This window comes from Heterocephalus glaber, unplaced genomic scaffold (genome assembly GCF_053883595.1).
Source record: "Heterocephalus glaber isolate CG9 unplaced genomic scaffold, H.glaber_assembly_v1.0 deba00001504, whole genome shotgun sequence".
Classification (NCBI taxonomy): Eukaryota; Metazoa; Chordata; class Mammalia; order Rodentia; family Bathyergidae; genus Heterocephalus; species Heterocephalus glaber.
Genome location: NW_028258324.1, coordinates 72,337,882 through 72,362,430, shown reverse-complemented (window position 1 = coordinate 72,362,430; position 24,549 = coordinate 72,337,882). Strand labels below are relative to the sequence as shown.

The 24,549-nt window shown below is 37.5% G+C and overlaps 1 protein-coding gene, 1 non-coding gene and 2 pseudogenes across 6 annotated transcripts in view; 3 read left to right on the top strand and 1 right to left on the bottom strand.

Annotated features, from left to right (window-relative positions):
* The window catches only part of Setd2 (SET domain containing 2, histone lysine methyltransferase), a 121,090-nt gene that overhangs the window by 53,216 nt on the left and 43,325 nt on the right, over positions 1-24,549 (bottom strand). For 4 of the 5 annotated variants that reach the window (XR_015441167.1, XM_087187095.1, XM_021256920.2 and 1 more), the window contains exons 5-12: positions 23,289-23,417; positions 18,538-18,661; positions 17,373-17,450; positions 15,641-15,738; positions 11,056-11,182; positions 6,859-6,993; positions 5,835-5,954; positions 3,381-4,043 (exon numbers count right to left, since the gene is read on the bottom strand). Coding sequence is in view for 3 of the 5 variants with exons in the window: in XM_087187095.1 (XP_087043221.1) it covers positions 3,381-4,043; positions 5,835-5,954; positions 6,859-6,993; positions 11,056-11,182; positions 15,641-15,738; positions 17,373-17,450; positions 18,538-18,661; positions 23,289-23,417 (1,474 nt within the window). In the remaining 2 variants the exon portion in view is untranslated. Of the gene's footprint in view, positions 1-475; positions 759-3,380; positions 4,044-5,834; positions 5,955-6,858; positions 6,994-11,055; positions 11,183-15,640; positions 15,739-17,372; positions 17,451-18,537; positions 18,662-23,288; positions 23,418-24,549 lie in introns of all 5 variants that reach the window. The other variant, XR_015441168.1, reaches the window with a different exon arrangement.
* Positions 9,686-10,576, top strand: LOC101711440 (GPI ethanolamine phosphate transferase, stabilizing subunit pseudogene; annotated as a pseudogene).
* Positions 19,645-19,751, top strand: LOC147825447 (U6 spliceosomal RNA). The gene has a single exon (XR_015441181.1). It is a non-coding gene; the product is annotated as a U6 spliceosomal RNA (small nuclear RNA).
* Positions 19,970-20,615, top strand: LOC110349090 (NADH dehydrogenase [ubiquinone] flavoprotein 2, mitochondrial pseudogene; annotated as a pseudogene).

The window sequence follows — 24,549 nt, the reverse complement described above, 5'->3', positions numbered from 1 at the left end:
AACAATTGAAACTGCCAAGTTCATGGGAACCTTACCTCCTCCTCTTCACATGATCCAAATGAATGAAGATTTTTCCAGTCAAGTTATAAATAGTCATTACATGTAACCAGCTGTTTTGCCTTGTGAAATCTAAGCTGTATTTTTAGCAGAAGGGATAATGTACAACAATGCCTTTTTAGCAGGGGATTTAGCTCAATGGTGCTGCCGCCTGCCTCGCAACCACAAGGTCCTGAGTTCGATCTCCAGTACAAAAAAAGGAAACAAACAAACAATGCCTTTTCAGACAGATATATATGCACAAATCCCTGCCAAAAATGTAGCCCAGTAAATGTGCACATGAAAATGAATACATGCTCATAAGCAACAATGTGCTAGGTGAAGTTTCTGGTTCAGGTCTACTTTAGGAGTCAAATGTGTAAGCCTCGTGGTGTCAAGGCAGTGTTCCTGTGTATATAGGTATAGAAAAATAGCTCACTTAATCCTTTCTCGCCAGAAGTAGGGAATTTCCCGGAACGACATCCATTGTCGGCAATGGACGCACCAAAATAACGCTGGCGCCAGTGAGTTAACCACCTCTGTCCTCTTTTCACCTATTATATTTTTCATGCATCATCCAACTTCCCAACCATCTTCCTGTTTCTTCACAGAATGCACGCTAGGTTCTTGTTTTTCTTCAGCACGAAGTTGGAAATGGAGTTGAGAAAAGGAGACACATGGTCAGCTGGTGATGTTAACAAGCTCCTTGCTGCCCTGAGAAGCTAGATGGAAATGGTTCAAGTTACAAGGGAGATCATCATCAGATCTGGGAGGACAAAGAGTAATTCATGAAGCTTCATTCCCTTCCCTCCCACCCTTTTTCATTTACTGATGATCCCTACAGTCTGCCTTCACAGCAAAATCAAGATTAAGAAATCAGAAGCAATCTCTTTCAGTTCTTCACTCTGTCCAGTGTTGAAAAGGCAAGTGGAACACATGTCCAAAAATGTTAGTGTCTCCAGAAGGTCAGGGAGACTTGGAGTGGCTAACATAACCACCATCTTGGATCAATGTTTTTCAGTATGATTTTGGAATTAAATATCAGCAACTAACACTGTGCTTGGCAACAGATGCTTAAATAAGGTTTGTCGAATAAGGTATTTTCTTTTCAGCCATTGTCTACTCAAACACATAGGTGGAAGTCAGACAGAAGTAGTTAACTCTTTTGATGCCGGGATAGTATGGATACATACATCACATTAGTGATGTGTTTCTTTAAACATTAATGTGTTTCTTTAAAATGTGTTCAAATATGGATTCCTATTTCAGACTTCTGGTTAAATCCTATCTAAATTATCTTTTTAAAAAAGAACAAAAAAGAAAAAAACAGGACAACCATAATCAGAGTTTAGAAATCATAGCCACAGTAAATGTTAACTAGACTATAAAGAAATCTCCACTCCAATGTGTAACATAACATCACAGTTCACAGGCAAGTAAAGATATTTCTCAGTAATACAATTCCAGAGCAAACTACAGTTTGAAGAAGAAAGGATGATTTTATTTAATGGCTGCCTTGGTGCTAAGAGTTAAGATAAATCCAAAGTATGAAGGATAAGAAGGATATTTTAAGCATAAATAAAATTTTAAACCTCAAGTCAAGAGGATCATAATACCTACATCGTATTATAAAACTGCTCTGATCTTTCAGATAGAAGTGAGGATAAGAAGGGGAAGAAATAACTCTGTAAGGACTGATGTCCAGCGTGTGAGTTTGAATCACTCCAGTTACATCTAATTGGGTTAAATTTATTCTAGAGAATAATTCATATTATCACAACGACAAAAACTATTACACAGAAAACCAAAAATATTTATTTTCATGGTTTTTAAGAGACGACAGGTTTATGATCATCATATCTTAGCGATATAAAAAGCTGTCAATCATAGACTTCTCAGGCAAACTACTGGGTCCACAACCCCATTCATTCTTATAACACTATGGCTGCAGAGGATTTTTTCTATAGCCACTTTTGTACTTGTCTCCATCTCTACTTTTGTTACTGAGCTACAGTCCTAAGTGCAGGCTCCAGCAGCAACAGCCTCCAAACACAAGAAGGACTTCTTTTAGGGATTCCTGTGCTGTCATAAAATAGGCTTTAAATAGGTGACCATCCCAGTTAATCTTCCAATTAAATGCAATTCTGATTCCCGGAAATCACACATTCTATCACAAGCAGATCTGTTATGAACGCTTCCTTTTACATTTATAAAAAAGTCAGATTTCATAATACTTAATAAAGTTTATGCTGAATTTTAAGTGATGGAAGAGTAAAATAAGTAAGAGCACAAATCAAGAAACAAAAGCTGAAACCACACCATACTTAAAGAAGGGTCTCAACACAGCAAGTGGGAAGCAATGAATACAACCAAACCACCAGCTACTCATTTCATTCAGTGTACGGCCAGGTCCACTGGATCAAATCACAGGATCTAATGTGGTGAGCTTTGTACCTTCATCTTGTGGCAAATAAATCTGGACTGCTTGTTTATTTGATTGCTTCACCTCTAGCAGGGGAGAGGAGGAATAGAAAAACAGAAGGTGGGAAATGACCTGTTCCCTCAGGGTCCTTGAGATGTGGATTTCAGGTCCAGCACTTACAACCAAAATGTTACCATGTCTCTCATAAACTCATCTTTCTACACACACTTGTATTTATTCAAGACACAGGCTAGGTTTTCTGCAAAGCTAATCTTACACATCTTGCTACATTTTTTAAACAAAAAATTTATTTATATTAGGCATAAGGATTCTAGGCCTATTTTTTCTTTAGATGTTTTCTGTCCAAAGAAATAGGCATTTAAAATCAGGCCTATATGAGACAATAGTGGAACTGAGTAATAAGTAGCTCCATAAAGTTGTTTTTATAGAATAAAAATTCATGTTCAATTATTTTTGATGAAGTTACTAAATTATTTGGTTTTTCTGATTTCAACTGTAATATATTAATCCAATAAACTGATTTCCAATTAATTTAAACATTTTCTTCATTACAAATAGAATCAAGGTTTTACTGAAAAGATGTGCTTATTTTTCATGTAAAGAAGAACGCTTGAATGACTAAAGTTACTATTGTAATATATTCCTCTGAATGAGGGAAAAGGAGACATCTGTATATTGGTTTGACTGGCCCATGACTTTTGCCAAGAATATTTGAATATTTGAAATTTTTGAATATTTTATCTTAAAAGAATGTTTGAGACACATTTAACATAAGCTGAGAGTAGAGAAAGTATTCCATTTCTCAAATACAGATGGTTAGAAAAGCAGTTAACTTAACTGAGGTTTACAGAACCTTAAACCTGAATAATTCAGGTTACAGTGAAGAAAAAATGCTTCTTACCTTTAAGTCTTTCCAACTGTCCAGTAGCTTGGTGGCCAAATCACTTATATCCACTGTTTTATCTGGCTGTTCTTGGCTCCTCTCACTCTCCACATCAGACACGCCCTCCTCTTCATCCTGGGATGGTGTTTCCTCAGCAATGGGTTCTTCCAACTTGGTGCCACTGCTCTCTTTGGGCTCCATCTCAGCGTCAGCTTCTGGTTCCAATGTGGGAAGTTTACTGGCCTCCACAGTGGTTTCACTCTCAACTTTGAATTCAGGCAGCTGTTCAGGGAATAGCTGTCGTGACTGCATCTCTTCCTCTTCCTCTACAGTGACATTTTCTAACTGATCAAGGTCCTCTTTGCCATCCTTGCCTTCCAGCTCACTGGCTGCATCAGAGACTGCACTATCCATGCTATTTTCACTTATAATTTTAAGTCTGCGAAACATGAGCTTCTTGGGAGTGTCTGTGTCAGCTTCTGTGCTCAGCTTGGTAGAAGGATCAGGTGTATTGAGGGGGGTGTGTGCACGAGATGTATTTTCACTGGAATACCCATCTCCTTCACTCAATTGGGGAGCAGTAGTCTTGGTCTGAGACCAACGCTGAATAATTGGAAGTACTTTGCTTTCCTCCAACATATTTTTAGTAGGAATGGGTAAGTGCTCCAAGGTCTTTATGATCTGATTAAACAAAAATTTTAAAAATCACATCACTTTGTATAAGTGACCTTTCAAACTTCTGGATGACACTCATTATTTCTATAGGGGTATTACATTTTGGAACAGTCTTATTAAGATGTAAGCCTTTGTGAACAAAGACGCATTTAAAGATTATATATTATTTTACCTTAGGAAGAAAATTTTTTCCTTTTTTGGCTTTTCTCTTGGTCTTTTTATCTTTTATTCTTAGAAAATTATTTTAGTAAGTCTAACTAATAAGAATAAAATGCAGAACAGGTGACTATGAACAACATCAAATAGGACTGATTCATATTCTCTACCAGTAGTTCCCAAACTTACACAGCTTTACTAAAAAATATATACAGTATTGAACTTCATTCTGAGTATCATTTTCTATGAAGTTCCCCAAGTGACTATAATAAGACTTGGAAACCACATAAGAATGGGCCAGGGATGTGGCTCAGCAGCACTGCACCTGTCTGGCAAGCACAAGGTCCTAAGTTTGATTCTCGGTACTGGGGAACAAAAAAAGAATGTGATGGATCGATCCATTGATCTGACTGACTACTGACAGGGTCTCTCTATGTAGTTCAGGCTGGCCTTAACTTATGGCAATCCTATCTCAGCTTTCGAGTACTGGGACTACAGGTGGGCGCCATTATGCCTGGCAAGAAAAGGTTTAATTGCTGTCTCACATGCAAATGATGCAGACATTACCTCTTTAATCTGTGATAAGTAGCTATTTAGCAAGAGAGACTTTTGCTTCATTTGGACACATTTCCCACTCTGAAATCCAGTAATTTCTTCCCAAGTACTCCTAGGTATAGTTCTACAGAAACCCCAAAGTTTCCTCAACTTTTTTTTTCTAGCAGTACTCAGACTGAATGCAAGGGTACTCTACTACTGAACTACATCCCCAGCACTCCCCTTCTTTTATTGGTACTGAGGATCGAACTCGGGACCTTGTGCTTGTGAGGCAGGCGGTGGCACCACTGAGCTAAATCCCCAGCCCAGAAAGTATGATTTTTAAAAAGATATATATCAAGTTAGAAAATACTGTTCAAAAGACAGTATAAACACAGTGGTATAAACACTGCAACTCCACTAACAATACTGTCAATAAATCTTTGTTTTGCTTTCTTGGTACTGGGGGTCAAACTCAGGACCTTGCGCTTGCAAGGCAGGCGCGGTGCCACTGAGCTAAATTCCCAGCCCTCACTGCCAATAAATCTTAACTGAGATTGTTTAAAACATTTGCATCTCAAAATATCCTTCCTCTTTTTTTCTTACTCTTGTCATCTAAAATTCAGCTCCTTACCAATTTTTCAGAACCCCAGAATTCAAGTTTTATATTGTTTCCCACCATTTTAAATTGATAGTCTTGCCCGGCACAGTGGCACAAGCCTGTAATCCCAGTACTTGGGAGCCTGAGGCAGGAGGATTGCCTTGAGTTCAAGGCCAGCCTGAACTACACAGTAAGACCTTGTCTCAAAAAAAATATAAAAAGAGATAACCTCAGCAACAAACTGGATCATTACTTAATTACAATGATGTAACTTGCTCTTACAGTTCTCAGCTACATAATCAACCTTAAGAAGATACTACCGGGGAAAGCCATAGGACAAGCTCACTACTAACAAGACATATGAACAGTTAATTATAGTTGCAGGAATGATACTGGGATGATAAACTTGTTTATTATTAATGTTAGTGGTAAATATAGTGTTAAATTCATAATCATGCAGTCAATATAACAGTTTAAAGAAATAAGCAAGATGAATGTGACCTGACCTCTTCCTGAAGCTTCTGGTTACTTTCCCGGCCATCACCAAGCTCTGCCATCCAGATCCATAACAAAGACAGCCCATGTCGTTCCAGAAAGGACTTCAGGCAGGATTGTGAGTGTGTATTCTTTCATGGGGGAAGAGAGAGCAGATGCGGAGGTTGGGGAGACAGAATGTTATAGAAGGACCATGGAGAGGACCATACGTATTAGTAAGAAACCTTTAAATTGTATTTTCATTAACCCTAACTAAAACTGTGTAACAAACAAACGGTTTAAACTAACAGATTTACAATCATTTCTGGTATATAAAAAATGTGTCTTTTCTGGTAATAAAACAGGACTTATTAACACAGAAAATTATAAAAATAGGTCACTTACAATGAAATTCAATTCTGAATGACTAAGGGAAAAATTGCATTTACCTTTTACTGAAAAAGCTACAACCAAAAAGTTAGTCTTTCAATCATTTTTTCTGTCCCTTTTAGATGCTTATTCAAAAGGCTTTTTCTTTCTGGTTAGATCTATGAATTCATTTTTATTACCCAATTTCTTATGGCATATTTAATAAAGAGGAGTGAATAAGACTGTTAAAGTTCCTTGCTTTGGCTGGGGATTTAGCTCAGTGGTTGCGCCGCCTGCTGCTCAAAGTGCAAGGACCTGAGTTCGATCCCCGGTACAAAAACAAACCAACAATAAAATCCTTTAAAAAAAAAAAAAATTCCTTGCTTTGAGATCATAAAGTTAAAAAAAGATAGCTTTGGTTTGTTAATAACTAGGGTTTGGGGTGGGTTATACCAAGTGCCACTAACTGTTACATCAAAAAAATCCCACTGAATTCTCTGTCCAGATAGAGAAAGCAAACCAGATCTACTAATAATATTGAATTCATTGGCCATTTTTAAGACTGCAAGCATTCAGATTCACACAGAACTCATACCCATTTAAAAAATAACATTCATTCTTCTCATCAGCTATACTACCCCATCCCCAATCCAGAAATAAAAAATAAATTTATATTAAAGTATTCACCTGAATAAGCTTGAGACAGGTAAGTTTCTGCTCCAAAGTTTCAATTCGAACCATTAACCGGGATAAACTGAGCACCTGGTTTTTATCAGAAAGACCTTCACCATTTTCCATCAGTGCTTCTAGCTCTCCATCTACCTACCACAGCAAAGAAAAATATCTGATTATAAAAAGAGAAAGCCACCCACTGACTTAAGAACCAAATAATGCATAGGGTGTGTGTGGTAGCACATGCCTGTAATTCCAGAACTTGGGAGGCTAAGGCAAGATAATCATGAGTTGGAGGCCAGAGTGGGCTACATAGTAAATCCGAGGCCAACTTGAACTACACATAGTAAGATCCTCTCTTTAAAAAAAGGAAGGTTAGGGGAGGAAGGGGAAAGAAACCTCAGTGGTGCTATAATACAGTGTCCATATAATTTGGATGGTCAAACAGTGTGATCAATTGTAAAATTAATTAACTTTTGGAATACCTGGAGAAAGGAGGCAGAGAATAAATTTGATTTTCCTTTCATTATTTACATTTACTAAAAATATTACTTTTTATTTATGGGTCACTACCTCCCAAAAAAGATCTACAGAAACTAAAAGCATAAATGTATAAAAATGATTAGGGTGTTTTAAAATAAACAGATGTTCCTTGACTTACAATGGGGTTTGGTCCAGATAAATCCTCTGTAAACTGAAACTATCACCTAACCTACTGAACATCATACCTTACAGCAACACAATACACTACAGAGTACTGGCTGTTTACCCTCATTATTCATTCAGTGGCTGAGTAGGAGCTGTGGCTCGCTGTAGGTGCCCAGAATCAAAGAGTACATCATATTGCATATCACCAGCAGCAGAAAAGATCAAAATTAAAAATTCCAAAGTTGGGCCGGGGGTTTAGCCCAGTGGTTCTGTCTCCTGCCTCGCAAGCGCAAGGACTCGAGTTCGATCCCTGGTACAAAAAAAAAAAATCCAAAGTACAAGGCGTGATCAAAAATGCAATGAATACCACTGTCAAGTGCCATCCAAGGAAAAGCACTCATAAAAACACAACTATGTTGTCCTCACCCACTTTTGTGCACTGCATCCAGCACGATGCAATTTCTGGCTCATGCCCAAAGTCAAAATAACCACGAAAAGTAAACATTTTGAATCGATTCAGGACACCAAGGCAGCCACAACAGCACACCTAAAGACACTCAAGAAAGAGGACTCCAGAGCTGCTTCAGAGACTGGCAAGAGCCGTGGATAAGTGTGTTCAAAGTGAGAGGGAGCATCTTGAGGGAGATTAATGGAAATGTCTTTTACTATAATACATTTTAAAAATTTAAAGTCACCATTTTTCAGTCACCCCATGGTACAGTTTCTACTGAATGAATATCACTTTCACATCTTTGCAAAGTCAAAAAGTTATTAAGCTGAAACACCGTTAAGCCAGGAACTGTCTATACTTTAGCGTATTTGCAAATCTAAGAGCTATTTTAGGTACTTTTTGATGAAATATTTAACACATATAAGAACAGTATACAAATAGCAAATAAACAGGTTTAATAAAAAACACAAAGTAATAACCATGTAACTACTGTCCAGGTAAAAAAAAAAAACCTTTTATATTATGTTTTCTTCATAGGATACTACCAGCATTCCTGAAGTGCCCAATGCACCCTTTCCAAGTTATACAACCTTCCCTTCTTGTGCTGTAGAAATAACATGGCCTAACTTTTTGGAAAATGGTTCTTTGATTTCTTTACAGGTCCACCTGCTAAATGCAAATCCCTGACCATAAATAGGGCATCATATATGCAAGGTAAATGTTCCACCACATCCTCATCCCTTTTTTATTTTTTGAGACAGGGTCCTGCAAGTTGCCCAGGCTAGCCTGGAACTTTCAATGTTCCTGCCTCAGCCTTCCAAGCAGCTGCAATTAGAGGCATGCACTACCACTCCCAGCACAACTCTGTATTTTAAGAGTCATCATTATGTTTACTGGTATCACTTCTTTTTTTCTTTTGTTTTTTGAGACAGGGTCTCACTATGTAGTTCAGGCTGGTCTTGAACTCAGTGTGTAGCCCAGGCTGGCTCAAACTCACAGCAGTTCTCCTGCCTCAGCTTCCCAAGTTCTGGGATTACAGGTGTGCACCACTACACCCAGCTCTGATATCACCTTTTAATCATTATACTTTTATTGTTTCCCTAATATTATCTTCCCATCAAACAAGGAAAATTGCTATAATTTATAGTTCCTAACAGAGCTAGTTCCTGCAAAGTTCAGGAATAAGATAACTGCATAAATTAAGTATCACAGGGAGAACTACTTAACACCCCTTAAGCTCTAGTAAAATTGAAGGCAGGCCCCCTAAATGTGCCATTTTCACTATGAATCCAGCTACATGGTTGGAGGCAGATGATATAAGGATAATACTTCTGAGAAACAGTGCTCTAATAAAGTGGTCCTCACAAAAATGGAGAAATTTTTAAAGCAATACAAAGTCTCAGTTGAGAGTTGAAAGTCTAAAGGTAGTAGCAGGATACTACCCTCCCTTTCCTCAGAAGTCACTCAGGTGATACACAGTGCAAAAAACAAACAGGTTATCAACTGTTGGTTCATTAAATGAAAAGACTATCTGAGAAAACTTTTTTCCATTTTCAGATTGTCTGTTTTCTCTCAAAACTCATAGCAGTTTCAGACATTTTAAGAATACTTTTAAAGTGCGGCCGTGGGTTCCCCCACCAGGACATGCGCCTGCGCAAAGGTCAAGGCCTCCCGTCGCACCTGATGGTGGGAGGCAGCAGCTCCTCCTCTTCCACGGGCGGGAGAGTTAGCCACAAAAACACCATGAAAGATACTGATAAAGACACTACTATATGCTCATTTTCTATGCATATTTTCAGTTATTCTAAGTGTCCTTATTCCATCATTCTTCATGGAGAATTTTTCAATATTGGACACACACTTGACGTGGTTTTGCTTCTGTTCTCTTTTTGTAACTTCAATCAATCTTGTATTATATTTAGTACCAAAGCCAAATGCATCCTCTAAAAGAAGTTCATTATCACATAAGGTAACCAGATTTTTGAAATGCTGTGTCTACTTTCTTGTGTCTTGTTTCTCCTTTCATGTGATTTTTGTTTTATATGGAGCACTACTAATTGAGTTGGTGTTGGAAACATTTTTATTTACAGTTATTTTGTCTACTTTTACTACTGTACCTTGTTTACGTTTGTTAGAACCAAACCTCAATACATGGCTAAGAGTTTTCAGTAAAAATGGAGTTACATCCATTTGGGAGAACAGTCTCCAGATCACTACAATTTCTAGTTTTGTAGGAGCATGGCTTGCAGCATTTCCTATTCCATTAGATTGGGAAAGACCATGGCAGGTATGGCTCATCTCCTGTACACTTGGAGCAACCTTTGCCTACATGGCTGGCCTTGTTATTTCACCACTCTGAATATACTGGAATAGAAAGCAACTTACATACAAGAACAATTAACTGGAGCAAAGGGAGAAGATATTTCTTTGTGCAGATTCCGTAAGGGCTGTGCAGAAATGTATGTGGTCAAAGCCAAGCAGTTCCATTTACAGCACTGTTGTTTTTTTTAATGTAGTTTCAACATGATGTGATTGTAGCTTTTTAAACTATGAAAACCCTGAGAGATTGTACCTTCTAGCTGAAATAAAGTATTTATAACAGGAAAAAAAAAAAAGAATACTTTTAAAGTTTAGGGTTCCACGCTGGGCACAGGGGCACTTGTCTGTTGCCCCAGCTATTTGGGAGCCTGAAGCCAGAGGATTATTTGAGGCTAAGAGTTCCAGACCAGCCTGAACAACACAGCCAGACCCCCATCTCAAAACAAAAAGTGTAGAGTTTCAAACCCAAGACAAACCAATAATAAAAAATTAGGAATGTAACCAGACTCAGGTGAGCTATCAGAGGAGGAAAGACAAATACTTTATTTGTACTTAGGAGGTTTACAGGCTCTGAAACACTATTGGCACAAGTGTTTTCAAGAATATCTCAATAGTTCTACATACTCAAATCTAATCTATATGAATCTGAAGTAAAAGTAGCCAACCACATCTCTTTTCTAGTAATATCACATCTGATTCTAGCTTTCTCTGTTAGAAGGATGATCTCTTCAATCAGAAAAGCTATCTCCCTTCTTAAAATTTTTCTTATGGAAATTGAAAGACAGAACACTTACTGAATCCTTCTTACGAGAGCGTTCCTTTTTCATTTTCCCTCCAGCAGCTCTGATACTGACTCTGTTTTCTCCTCCCAGGTAACCTCGGCAATTAGCAGACCCGCAGAAACATTTTTGAGCTTCTTTTCTGCATAGGAAACAAGTTAGTTATGTGGTAGAAAACTGTATGAAAATGGCAACAATATAATATATAAGAGTCATAGCAGCCTAGTGGAAATAAAACTAAAGAAAAAACGGGTGACTTTAAGAGATTTAACAAATCTGCTACTATCTAATACAAATGCTTAAAAATTCCTTTAAAAATAGTCATTTGCCAGGCCAGGCATTTAGCTTAGTGGTTCCGCCGCCTGCCTTGCAAGTCCAAGGTCCCACGTTCAATCCCAGGTACCAAAAAAAAATTTATTTTCCATGGATGCACCTTGAGACTCTAATAATGTTAAATGAAATAAATCAGACACACAAGTTTAAATATCGGATAGTTTCTGTTAAATGGATCAAGAAATACAGGGAGGGGGGCAGTGATTTATCTTGCAGGCGCAAGATTCCAAGTTTGATCCCCAGCACCAAAAAAAAAAAAAATATGCAGGGAGAAGGGAGGGAAAAGGAATGAAAAACACAACTAGAAAGTGTGATATATATGTACCAACTCTCCCCAAAGAATAAAATCATTAAGCAATGTAAGCATGTACTAATAAAAACTTTAAACTGAAAGAAAAAAAGAATCCAGTAGTATAGCACAGTAGTTATGCCTTTTGGCTCAAGCCAGACTACATGTTATCTGAACCCAGCTCTGCTTCCTTCTAACTGTGTGACACTGAGCAATTGCCTCATTTTCTCATGCCTTAGTTTAGTAAAATGGACCCAGTAACAAAGGGTTATTTTAAGACTGAATAGATCATGTATATAAAGCTCTTTGCATAAAGCCTGACATACAGTATACTCAATGTTAGTGAAGGTTAAAAATAAAATTCATTTTCTAATCTTCTATTTGTTAGACAAAACTAGCCAACAACTTAAACAATAATTTCTCCTTTTTATGGGAATACTGTCTAATGTATGAAAATAAAAGATCACATACATATTTAGGCTAACAAAATTATTTGGATAGTTCAGACTATTATTTTATGTAAATGTTTAACTGGTAAATGTTTATATGTGAATGTTTAATTAGCACAAATAAAGTGCATTTTATAAGACACTCAAGAAATATTTGGCTATTAAAAATTATTATCATATAAGGATAAGACACCATAATAACAAATAAAATAATAATTAAATGTAACCATGGAAGCTAGGGAGAATGGTGAGAAAGAACACAAACCTAGACTACAAGCCTGGGTAAAAACTACCTCTACAATCAAAGAATACATAAAGAATACTCAAAACTAGGGCCGGAGATTTAGCTCAGTGGTTTCACCGCCTGCTGTGCAAGCGCAAGGACCCGAGTTCGATCCCCAGTACCAAACAAAACAAACAAACAAAAGAATACTCAAAACTGAACAGATTTAGTATATGACAGTACCAATTAGAGGCATAAAAATAAATTATTTAATAAATACTTAAAGATGCTGGCAAGGCTGCAGGGGAAAAAGGAACCCTTTTGAATTGTTGGTGGAAGTATAAACTATAAACTAGTACAACCACTGCAGAAATCAGTATAGGAATTCCTCAAGAAACTAAAAGTAGAAATTCCATTTGACCCGGCTATTCCCCTTCTAGGTATCTTCCTGAAAGAGTTAAAGACATATTACAAGGCCGAGTGTGATGGCACATGCCTGTAATCCCAGCACCGGGAGCAGGGGGATTGTCATGAGCTGGAGGCCAGCCCAGATTACACAGCAAGACCCTGTCTCAAAACACCAAACAAACAAAGCCTCCTCCCAAACCCATCATGTTACAGTGATCCATGCATACCTATGTTTATAGTAACACAATTTGTAATAGCTAAATCTTGGAAGAAGGCTATATATCTATCAACAGATGAATGCAAAAGAAAATGTGTTATTTACACAAAATGGAGTACTACTCTGCCACAAAAAAGATTTGAATCATTTGCAGGAAAATGCATAATGATATCATAATGTAAAGTGCAATAAATCTGAAACACAAGCTTAAAAGTCACATGGTTTCTCTTAAAACCCAAAATACAGAAAAAAAAAAATAGGAAGTAGGGAGACAGATCGTTCTCAAATGGGAAGAGGGTCGAAGAGGGTCGGGGATCAAGAGATAGAGGGAAAGCTGGATGTGGTGGCCTATGCCTGTGATCCCAGCAACGGAGAGGCTGAGGCAGGAGGATCCTCATGAGTTCAAGGCCAGCCAGGGCTAAATAGTGAGTTCAAGGCCAGACTGGACTACACATTGAGACCCTGTCTCAAAAGAACAAAAAACAAAAAAGGAGGGAGTGGAGATGGAAAGAGAAGAGAAGGGGAGAAGGGGAAAGAGATGAAAAAAAGAATTAAAATGTGTTATGTACATGTACCAACTCCACACAAGGAATGTAAACATTATACATATATTGTACACAAACTAATAAAAGAAAATTTTTAAAGAAAACAGCAGGAATTCACAAATAGCACTCGATATCTCATTTCCTAGGACAGCACAAGTACAGAGGGAAAAAATAAAGAGTCCTATATAGATCCTAGTCTGCACCCATACTCCAAATACATGACATGAGAAGTGGTCAGAATAGGAAATAACCATCCAGCATCCGTCTTAAGTTTATAATCAGATAATAAGTTTCAGAACTGGAAGAATCTCAGTTTGCTAACTTCTAAGATGTGAAGCATGATATCTGTGAAGGAGCATCTGAAACAGTTTCACAGCCAGAGTAGCAGTTACAGATATCCAACCGGACAAAGCAGAGGAGTTAAATCTTTTGTCATGCCGGGGATTTAGCTCAGTGGTTACGGTGCCTGCTTCGCAAGCACAAGGACCCGAATTCGATCCCCGGTACCAAAAAAAAAAAAAATCTTTTGTCATATGCTACCATTAAAAAGACTAAAATGCCCAGGAAATTCTATGTGCTTTTTAGCATAAACACCCAAAGTACCAATTCACTAGGTATAATCTAGGGAAAAATATTTTATTAGCGTTTTGTACCTTACTTGAAATTTCCATCCTTTCAACTGTACTGGTTTCTTAATAACCAGAAATCATCTTGTGAGGCACTGTACCTTAGAAACCAGACAAAAGGAAAACACACACACACACACACACACACACACACACACACACACACAGCCATAAGTGGTGGTACATTCCCATTATCCCAACTACTTGGGAACATAGTGATTTAGAGACACCATGTCTCAAGATAAAAATAGGGCTGAGGATATAGCTCAGTGCAAAGGCCTTGGATTTAATCTCCAGGGCAGGGGGCATTAATTCTCTCTTTTGATACTGGCAACCACTGTTTAGATCTATTAGTTCAGTAGGTGTTGCAAATGGTGATGTAGTGATTACTACTTAATTTATTAAGTAAAAAACTATACAAGGCAGGATAGCAAAGCATGGTGGCACGTGCTTATAATCCCACCACTCTGGGAGGCTAAGGCAAGAGGACTAAAAGTTCAAGTTCAGCCCAGACAACTTAGCAAGACCCTGTTTCAAAAATAAAAAGGCTGGGACTGTAGCTTAGTGTGAAGGTCCAGGGATCAAATCCCAATAACAAGAACAAAAAAAGCATAGGATAAATTCTTGATTTTTGCCTTTATAAATTTTAGTTTTCAAAATCACAAATTGGCTCTTTTAATTTTGACTAATGTAGTTTTATTTTTAAAACACAGTGTTAAAATTCATGGGTGTGGGCCAGGGTGTTAGTTCAGTGACACCACGCCTCCCTCACAAGTGCAAGGTCCTAAGTTCGATCTCCATTGCCAAAAAGAAAAAAAATTCATGGGTTTTACATAATGTTTTTCAAACCATCTCAGTTATCATTCTTGAAGTGTTAAAAAGAACCTTCCCGCTTTCAGTGATAAAGTATTCATAAAGTTACCATTCTGAATGGACAACTTTTCCTTTTTCAGAATTGGTGATGGAATCCAGCACCTTTGTGCTGAACTACATTCCTAGTCCTTTTTGCTTTTTATTTTGAGACAAGTTCTCATTAAGACACTAGGGCTGCTTAGGCTGAGTTTGATTCTCTTGCCTCAGCCTCCCAAGTGCTAGGATTACAGGAGTGTGCCACTATACCCAGCTGGACCAAAGTCATTGTTAAAAGTACAATATAGTATACAGGTGAAACAAGACTAGTTATAAGTTAATTGTTAAAGCTAAAGATAGATACCCAGGGATTTATTACATTATTCTCTTCACACGTAGTTGGCATTTCTACAATAAAGATCATATATAAGTAAAATAGTATGAAGTTCAGAGAAAAATTACATACTTCCTGTACAATATCCCTAATGGTCAGAAGTGTCAAACAACAGGAAAAAAACTCAAAACCAAAACAGTATAATATAGATGAGAACTGATAGTAAATGTAACATCTAAGTCATTCACATTCACATTTATATTTCTATATCTGAAGAGCCTATTTACCTATCAGAAGCAGCAAAATAAGAGCAGAAATAATACTTACCCATATCTTTGAAACTGATAGTCAAATGTTAACTCTGAGCCTGAAGGAACCAGTTTGGTGGTAAAAAAACCAACTCTCAGCTGTCCATTCACAGTCCACTGAGATGTTTTAAAAAGAAAAAAGAAATCAGTAACTGAATAATGTGTGTGCATACACATCATAATCATGTGGCTTAATTAAACATGTGACTCTTCAGGCAATAAAGGTTTTTCCAAACAGCAAGTGGAGTTTTTTTCTTTGTTACCTTTATTTAACAGACTATAATTTGTCTCTAATAAAAGTAACTACCAGCCAGGCATGGTGGCACATGCCTATAATCCCAGCAGTCTAGGAGGCTGAGGCAGGAAGACTGCAAGGTCAAGCCCAGCCTAGACAATTCAGCAGCTTAGTAATACCCTATCTCTAAATAAAAAATTTAAAAAGGGCTGAGGATATAGCTCAGTGTGAAGGCCCTGTGTTCAGTCTCCAGCACTGGGGGGAAAAAAGTGCTACTTTAACTCTTTTTCATACATAAAGATTCACTTGTTCTGAAAATAGGCAAATAGAAGATGTGTGGTATCACTGATATCACAAGCAAATCTACATTTACTTATGTCAAAAGTAATGATGTTCTAAGACAAATGGGTCCTAGAAACTTAGAAACACTGATGTCAATTGTTTATCTTTATGAAACTGTGGTCATATGGCTGAAGATACTGAAAGGGAAGGGCAACAACAGAACAGATGTGTAACACTCAAAAATTAAATGGGCAGGGCCGGGGATTTAGCTCAGTGGTTTCCCCGCCTGCTGTGCAAGCGCAAGGACCCGAGTTCAATCCCCAGTACCAAAAAAAAAAAAATTAAATGGGCAGATACACTGGTGGTACACCGTGTAGTTTCAGAACATGTAGATTAAATCAAGGACTGTACTGCTCCCCGTTCCAGCTCCATTTGCATATTACTGATGAAATGCCAGACTTCGAGAGATCAAGGCACACAGTAGAGTGAGAGTCTCACAGTTACACATGTGGCCACCAGATGTGGCAGAACGGGAACCATCACTTAGATTAAATGATTCTAGACTGGGTTTTCCATGTTGGTTATGTGGTATATGTAATATCTATAAACATATAGATAAAAGGGTCAAAAATATCCAGGAGTCAAAAGCACTATTTCAACATGAGAGGAAACCAATGATAAACATTTATTTATAAGACGGTAGCTCAATTTATCTTTTATCTGCAAATAGGCCTATGCCTTTCTTATTCTTAAACTCATAATACCTCTAACTTTGGCTATTTGGTCTCTTATGAGTGTTTAATAAAGAATTTGAATATGCAAATAACTGCTCAATATCATCAAAATTAAAATTTAGTTTTGTATTTTGGCATCTCTGAAATAATATACAAAATAATTATGGGCAAGGAAACAATCAAATGCAATGTGAGTTCCTTTGTTGGCTACACTAGAAAAATAACAGCTGTCGAAATTTAAATAAGGTCTTTCAGTTAGTTAACAGTATGCCCTGTGTTATGGTTATATATGACATTACCATTTGGGGATGCTAGGTAAAGGGGGAGCATATGGGTACATACACTGCACTATTTTCACACTACTATAAATCTAAACTTATTTCAAAATAAAAATAATATAACAGATTAGAAAAAAATAAAATTTATGAGTATCTCTGTCATGGAATCTAAAACAGAAATCTTCAATAAATATCCCAAACTCTACTTCTATCTCAACTTACTTTTTGGGTTTCACAGTTTGGTTCACAGCTGTGATTCATGAAACGAGAGCAGTTTCCTTTCTGAGTGGCATCTATTATCTGGGGGAAGATGATAATAGTTTAAAAGTGAGACCTTACAATAGTCATGCACTTTGCAAAGGAGAAAGTATTAAGGCTAATTTAAAACACACACAAATAAGAACCAAGATACATCATGTAAAGATTCAAGTTCCCAATGATGAATGTAACTGTATTGTATACCTAAAATGTACCAATAAACTAAATGGAAAATGAATAAATAAATAAATTTTAAAAACCACATGCACTCTTGCCCTGCTGTGCTTTAAGAGAACTCTCTCATACCACTTCACAATCAAAGTGACAAATATCTAACAATTCTTCTGGAAGATCTGTTAACTATAAACATTTTATATAAAGGCAAAATTATCTCCCTATCTATTAATGTTTCTCCCATTTACCTGTAGCTACTTCTTACATCCTGCTGCATTCCAATCTCGTTTTATATGTGTAACATTTCATTTCAAAATTAATGCTATACCATAGCCCAGTACCACACTCTAAAACTTGAATATGTGTCCAATCTCTGAAGAGTGTAAAAATTTGCTGGGCCCACGCCCAATTACCATGTATCAAGCAAGTCTTAGAGTAGGTCCTTAAATTTCCATTTCCACACTGAATGTGGAAGCAAATAGGAAAATCTAAATCTAGCTGAACCCTATTAAACTAGACATTAAAGACTTTTTAAACATACAAAAATGTTATTTTCAACTAAAAATTATTCTGAAAGTATGTTTTCATAACATTATGTTATTTGTATTAACAAGTAATGGGCTTATTACTTTTAAATGAATTAATATTTTAAAATCTGTTTTAGTTTAAAATATGGTAAATATAACCCAGATCCAAAAAAAGCACTTTGGGGGTCAGTCATCAATAATTTTTAAGTGTTGTAAAAAAAGAAAAACTTGTAATATAAAGCATGCATGTTTATGCTTACATATAAATGTAAACACTTCCCTCTCCCATCCTTTTTGAAAACAAACAGAAATTGTGCACTCTGCACTGTTCTAGCTCTCACTTGTCACTTTAGCAATCAGTGAGTATACTCCTTCCAATCCAACAATTTCCAGCTCTGTTTCAAAGAAAACACACCCATGCTGCTCACCTCATCGTTCTTCAGGGCCATGAAATAGTAATGGATGTTTTTGTTTCGTGCATATTCCTTCACCCGAGCTTTAAATTCTTTATGATCAAGTACCTCTCCACAATATTCCAGGACAAAGGTGTTCCTGTCAAACAATGGGAGAAAAATATAGCACTTCCTGCCTTAAGTATATGCAAACACATACACATCCAGGCAAAAATAACATTTAAAGAAATAATGCAAAATGGATAAATTTGGGCTGGGCAGTGCTTGCCTTTCATCCCGGCACTGGGGAAGCTAAGGCAGGAGGATAATGGCAAATTCAAGGCCACCCAGGGCTACATATTGAGTTCAAGTCTCAAAATCAACAAGTAGACAATCTGATATCACACAAAATATAATTAAAATGCATATTTAAGTATCTAATATCTAACCAAGGTTAATTTTCTTCTAATACTTTTCAAAGAATACTAACTCTAAGAACCTTTTATAGATTTTATACTTCATACCTACTTCTAAAATACATATCCTTTCTTTAGATACTAAAACAAATGTTTGAGCTGAGCTGGGTGTGGTGGCACACACCTGTAATCCCAACACCAGGAAGGCTGAGGCAGGAGGATCTTTGTGAGCTGAGGCCAGCCTGGGATACACAGTGAGTTGAAGACCAGCCTGAACTACATAGCAAAACCAATGTTTGGGATGGGGATGAAGCTCTGGGGCAAAAGGCTTGCCTAACATATGTGAGGCCCTGGGTTCAATCCCAACCTCTGATGGAAAAGAAGTTCAAATATGGTTTATAATATTAATATTATGAAAATTGATTCATAGCTAGAAAACAGCTCTGAAAAAATAGACAAGCAAAGAAAACTTACAGGCATTTTGTTCTAGAAAAAGAGAAGGCAATGGACTAGGAGTATAGCTCAGTGGTACAGTACTTGTCTAGCATGCACTAAGCCCTGGGTTTAAGCACTACATAAAAGAAAGGGGGGAGGGGCCAGGGATTTAGCTCAGTGGTCTTGCCGCCTGCTGCACAAGTGCGAGGACTGGAGTTCAATCCCCGGTACCAAAAAAAGAAGAAAAACGGGGGGAGAGGAAGAGGAGGAGGAGTAAAGGAAGTTAAATGTAGTGCTCGCTTCGGCAGCACATATACTAAAACTGGACCGATACAGAGAAGATTAGCATGGCCCCTGCAAAACGATGACATACAAATTCGTGAAGCGTTCCATATTAAAAAACAAAAACAGAAACAAAAAAGAAAGTTAAATGGAGCAGCTCTTCTGCCACTTTTACTCTCAAACATCTCTAACATCTCTAATGATGTTAAAAGTCAAATCCAGGCCGGGGATTTAGCTCAGTGGTTCCAGTGCCTGCCTCGCAAGTCCAAGGTCCCGAGTTCAATCCCCAGTACCAAAAAAAAAAAAAAAAGTCAAATCCAGGCTCCAGCTGGGCCAGTGGCCTCACTATCCAGTGTAGAACACACATACAGAATCTGTGTAAGAGAGCTGTGCAGAATGGTGCTGGAAGAAACTTATTTGTACAGAGATGCTCCTGAGAATAACCCGCATATTCCATTTGATTTCACACCAGTCAACTGTAAAAGGATAGAGGTAATTCCTTTTTAAAAAAATAAAAATCAATCCAAAGGGGTATAAACCAGAAGTTTCCTGGATGTAGCCCAAAGGCAGAATGGGTGGCTGCCTGCCTCTGCCACAGGCTGCAAAAGTTTTGTAAGTACCTCCAATAAAAGTACATGAGGTAGCAACTTTTTACACCATGTATCTCATTTAGGTCTGCATTGCTTATACTGTGCCTGCTGAACTCTAACAGCATAGTGGAGCCACTCAGGAAAAAAAAAAAACAAAAAAACTTGGAATAAAAGTGGAGGAAGCTATGTTTAACAAATTTTTTATTCTTATAGAAGTAGAATGTTTAGGGGCCAATGTAGATCACTAATGGTCCAAATAAATGAAAACTACTCTGAGGATCAGATACTTGAAGATAATGAACTGATGAGTACTGATGAGCTCAAAATGGACAAAATTCTAAAACCCGAGCCAAGGAGTGGATACTTCTCTTGTGACCAGTTAGAGGTCTGACTTCTTTAAGTGAGGTGGCCTGAACCACCCAAAGGACTTGGCTTTGGTGTACAAACAGGTTTTTAATTTAGAGTCAACTATACATGAGTCACTGGAGGAAGAAAAAAGTCTTTAATTTAGATTCAACTGTACATGTCACTGGAGCAGCCTGGGCTATTAAGCAAGTTCAAGGCTGGTGTGGACTACATAGCCTGTTGTCAAAAGAATAAAAGAAAATTAAGACCTTTTCTGACTGCATCTTGTGAGTTCTCTCTTACACTTAGGAATAATTATGGTTAATCTCTCTGGCTTCTTTCAGTTACCTTATACACTCCCCCACACCCGTCCCCCTGGCGCCTGCCTGGAAGTCTTAAGCCCTCAAAATAAACATGTCCTAACACTATTGAAGATTTTTAAAAATGCAAATCATTTATTTGTTTACAACATACTAACATAATCAAAATTCTTATCAAAGAAAAGAGTTAATCTGGCCAATTGAAAAAATTAAATTCTCTTAATTTAGAAAAACAAAGCATTTAAAATGAGTGAGAATGGGCCGGGGATTTAGCCCAGTGGTTCCCTCGCCTGCCTCGCAAGCGCCAAGGTCCCGAGTTTGATCCCCAGTACCAAAAAAATAAATAAATAAATAAAATGAGTGAGAAGATGGGCAGTGTATGCCTGTAATCCCAGCACTCAGAAGGCTCAGGCAAGAGGATCAGCACCCAGCCTGGGCTACATAGCGCATTTCAGGGCCAGGGATGTTGCTCAGTGCAAGTCTGAACTACATAGCAAGACCAAGTCCCCCTCCTAAATTAAAAAATTTTTAAAGAGAAATGAACAATTGCATTAAAAAGCAAACTCAAAAACAGGATTAGAAAAATTTAAAGATGTATGTGTATTTGTGCACCAGCCTATCACAAACATATTTAGACCTCAATAACAAAAAATTAAGTTACTTATGACTAAACCACTAGAGTCAAATCTTAACAACCAAACTTAATTTTCCTTTCTAATCAACCTGTAAGTAAAGCAAAAAGATGATAAAACTCAAAGTCCTATGCAATGTCTGGCTCTCCAGTTCTAGGATTCATACCTTCCTTTGAGAAAAAGAAACAACGTATCATAGGCTGCTTTGTGAATTGTGATAATGGCTACAAAGCCTACTATATGCAGGCTGTAGACACTCACAGGGAAAAAAAAATTCTTCTATTCCCTCCTTTACCAAAAGTCAAATTCTACTCCTTGAATTTGATCATTTAAAGGTCACTGATGCCATGTCACTTAGGTATTATGCTCACCTGACAGATAACAAAGATGGGGTTTAGCCAGGCATGGTGATAGCCTATAATCCCGGCACTCTGGGAGGCTAAAGCAGGAGAATCACAAGTCCTGGGCAATTTTCTTTTTTTGCAGTACCAGGGATCGAACACAGGACCTTGTGCCTGTGAGAAATTCACAGTGCCATTGAGCTAAATCCCTGGCCCAGTCCTGGGCAATTTAACAAGACCCTGTCTTGGAATTTTAAAAAAATTTTTTAAAAGGTCTAGGGATGTACCTGAAGTGTTTGTATGAGAGAAAATAAGAGACTGATATGAAAATCATTTTCTATCTACACAAGAAAAAAAGAACAATTTGGCTTTCAAAAGATGTACAAAGATTCATGTCAGAAATCCAACTTACTGCCTTTATTACCCAGTTATCTCAACAATAAAAAGACCACCCGACCCACCCATACCCCCACACCCCATTCCAACTCCCACTTCAATTTCCATCCAAGGGTGGCTATATGCTTACAGGGTTCTGAAAGAATAGTTGTGCCTGAGTTACTGAATGCAGCAAACATTTTATTTGCTCCTTTACTTCCATTTATGTATTTTTAAATCATTTCAACCATAAACACATGCAATATTTAACTATAAAGTAAAAGGCACTCAACTTTTTTTTTGTACTGGGGATTGAACTCAGGACCTTGCACTTGCAAGGCAAGAGACGGCACCACTGAGCTAAATCCCCAGCGGCGCTCAGTTTTTATTAAGAACATTTAAACATGCTATAGATTAGAAAACTAGATGTCTCAAGGTAGAAAATAATGGGAACCTTTCATTGTATTACATTTAAAAGTTACATGAGTGAAAGAATTTCTTTCAAACACTTGTTGTGTATCTACCAAATCTGCTTTAATGTTCTGCACTGATGAGTATCAGATTATCTCTTCTACTCTTATCCCAACTCAGTTTTATGAACATTAATAGATTTTGTGCTAACTCCCTTTTTATAGGACTTCACAGCAATTCTGGGGATCTGCAGCAAACAGTACGGCTTGCAATTACAGAAATCATAACTATCTACCTAGGTACCTGGCAAGAAAGGATCTACTAGTCCAAATGTCACAAGTGACAAAATATTTTTCTGGTATATAGAAAGGGATTCTTTATTTCCTAGAAGTCAATTAAAGAAAAAGTTACCAGGGCCGGGGATTTAGCTCAGTGGCGCCGTGCTTGCCTCACAAGCACAAGGTCCTGAGTTCCATACCCGGTACCGCAAAAAAAAAAAAAAAAAAAAAAAAGTTAGCAAATAATCATTTTGTACAATAACCAACATTTAATGTCAGTGCAACAGAGAATTCATTTTCCTACAAGACATCTAACCAAGCTCATCAGCAATTTTTAATAAGGTGATTAAAACATAACTTACGAAGGAAGATCTTTGGCCGCTCTTAAGCCCCAACCTTTCTTTTCTGTAAGAATGACTTCCACATCTGCATGCTGTTTTCTCTGAAACCGTCTATTGGAACAGTAATCCCCATTCGGACACCGAGAAGAACTGAAATAAGAAACAGGTGAAAATTAACTCTTTAAGCAGCAGAAGAACCAAAATACCTTCACTAGAATGTGTCATTAAAAAAAATAAATGCATCTTAATGGCATAATCAGTGCATGTACAGCTATCCTCCAAGTCAGCCTTCCTGAATCATTCTTTCCATCACAAAGGGATTTTTCAGAATTCAGTGTCTACATTCCTACTCAGCCAAACATATTTAAAATATAGCCTTGCCATTTGATCAACAGAAAGGTCTGCCTACCACTCCCTAGTGTTTAGAATACGGTTCCAGGCTATGTACAAGCTACAACACTTTGACAACTCTGCAGAGTTAACTTATTTTCTTTCTTTATATATATGTGCTTGGTTTTTATTCGTTTTTCATTATCGGGGACAGAACCTAGAACCTTCATATTGAGCTACACCCCAGACCCCAGATCCCCTTTTTAAAAAATTTTTTTTTACTGTGAAGCAGCATTTCACTAAGTTACCCAGTCTACGCTCTAACTTGAGATCCTCCTCCCTCAGCCTCCCAGAGTTCTGGGATTACAGGCATGCACCCAGTTTTTTGTTTTTTTTTTTTCCTTTTTGAGACAGAGTCTTGCTATAGCTTAGGCTCGCTTGAACTCATGTAGCCCAGTCTGACCTCTAACTCACACCTATGCTCATTATCAGCCTCCTGAGTGCTGAGATTACAGGCCAGTGCGCCACTGTGCCTCAGCACTCATTTTTTTAAGTGTACTTTCTGTTACATTTCCTCACTGTATTCATCATTAATTTGGTCTTTCGAACGTAGTGAACTACTTTATCTACATTTGAGAGAAACCAAAGCCATTATTAAACATAGCCTTGTTGGGAGTAAATGCAATATAACAGGGCCAGGCTCTTCAATGGATCCAATAACAAAACATTCATCAAAATCTTAATATTCCAAAATTGCCCGCTATCAACGGTTTTTATGGGGGGGGGGCGTTGTTTATTGAGACAGGGTCTTGCTAGGTAATCCAGGCTGACCTAGAACTTACAATCCTCCTGCCTAATCCTCCAGAGTGCTGGGATTACAGGTGTGCACATACCATCCCTGGATCTAGAGATTTTAATGTCTATTAAGATTATAGCCAGGATACGAGGTCAA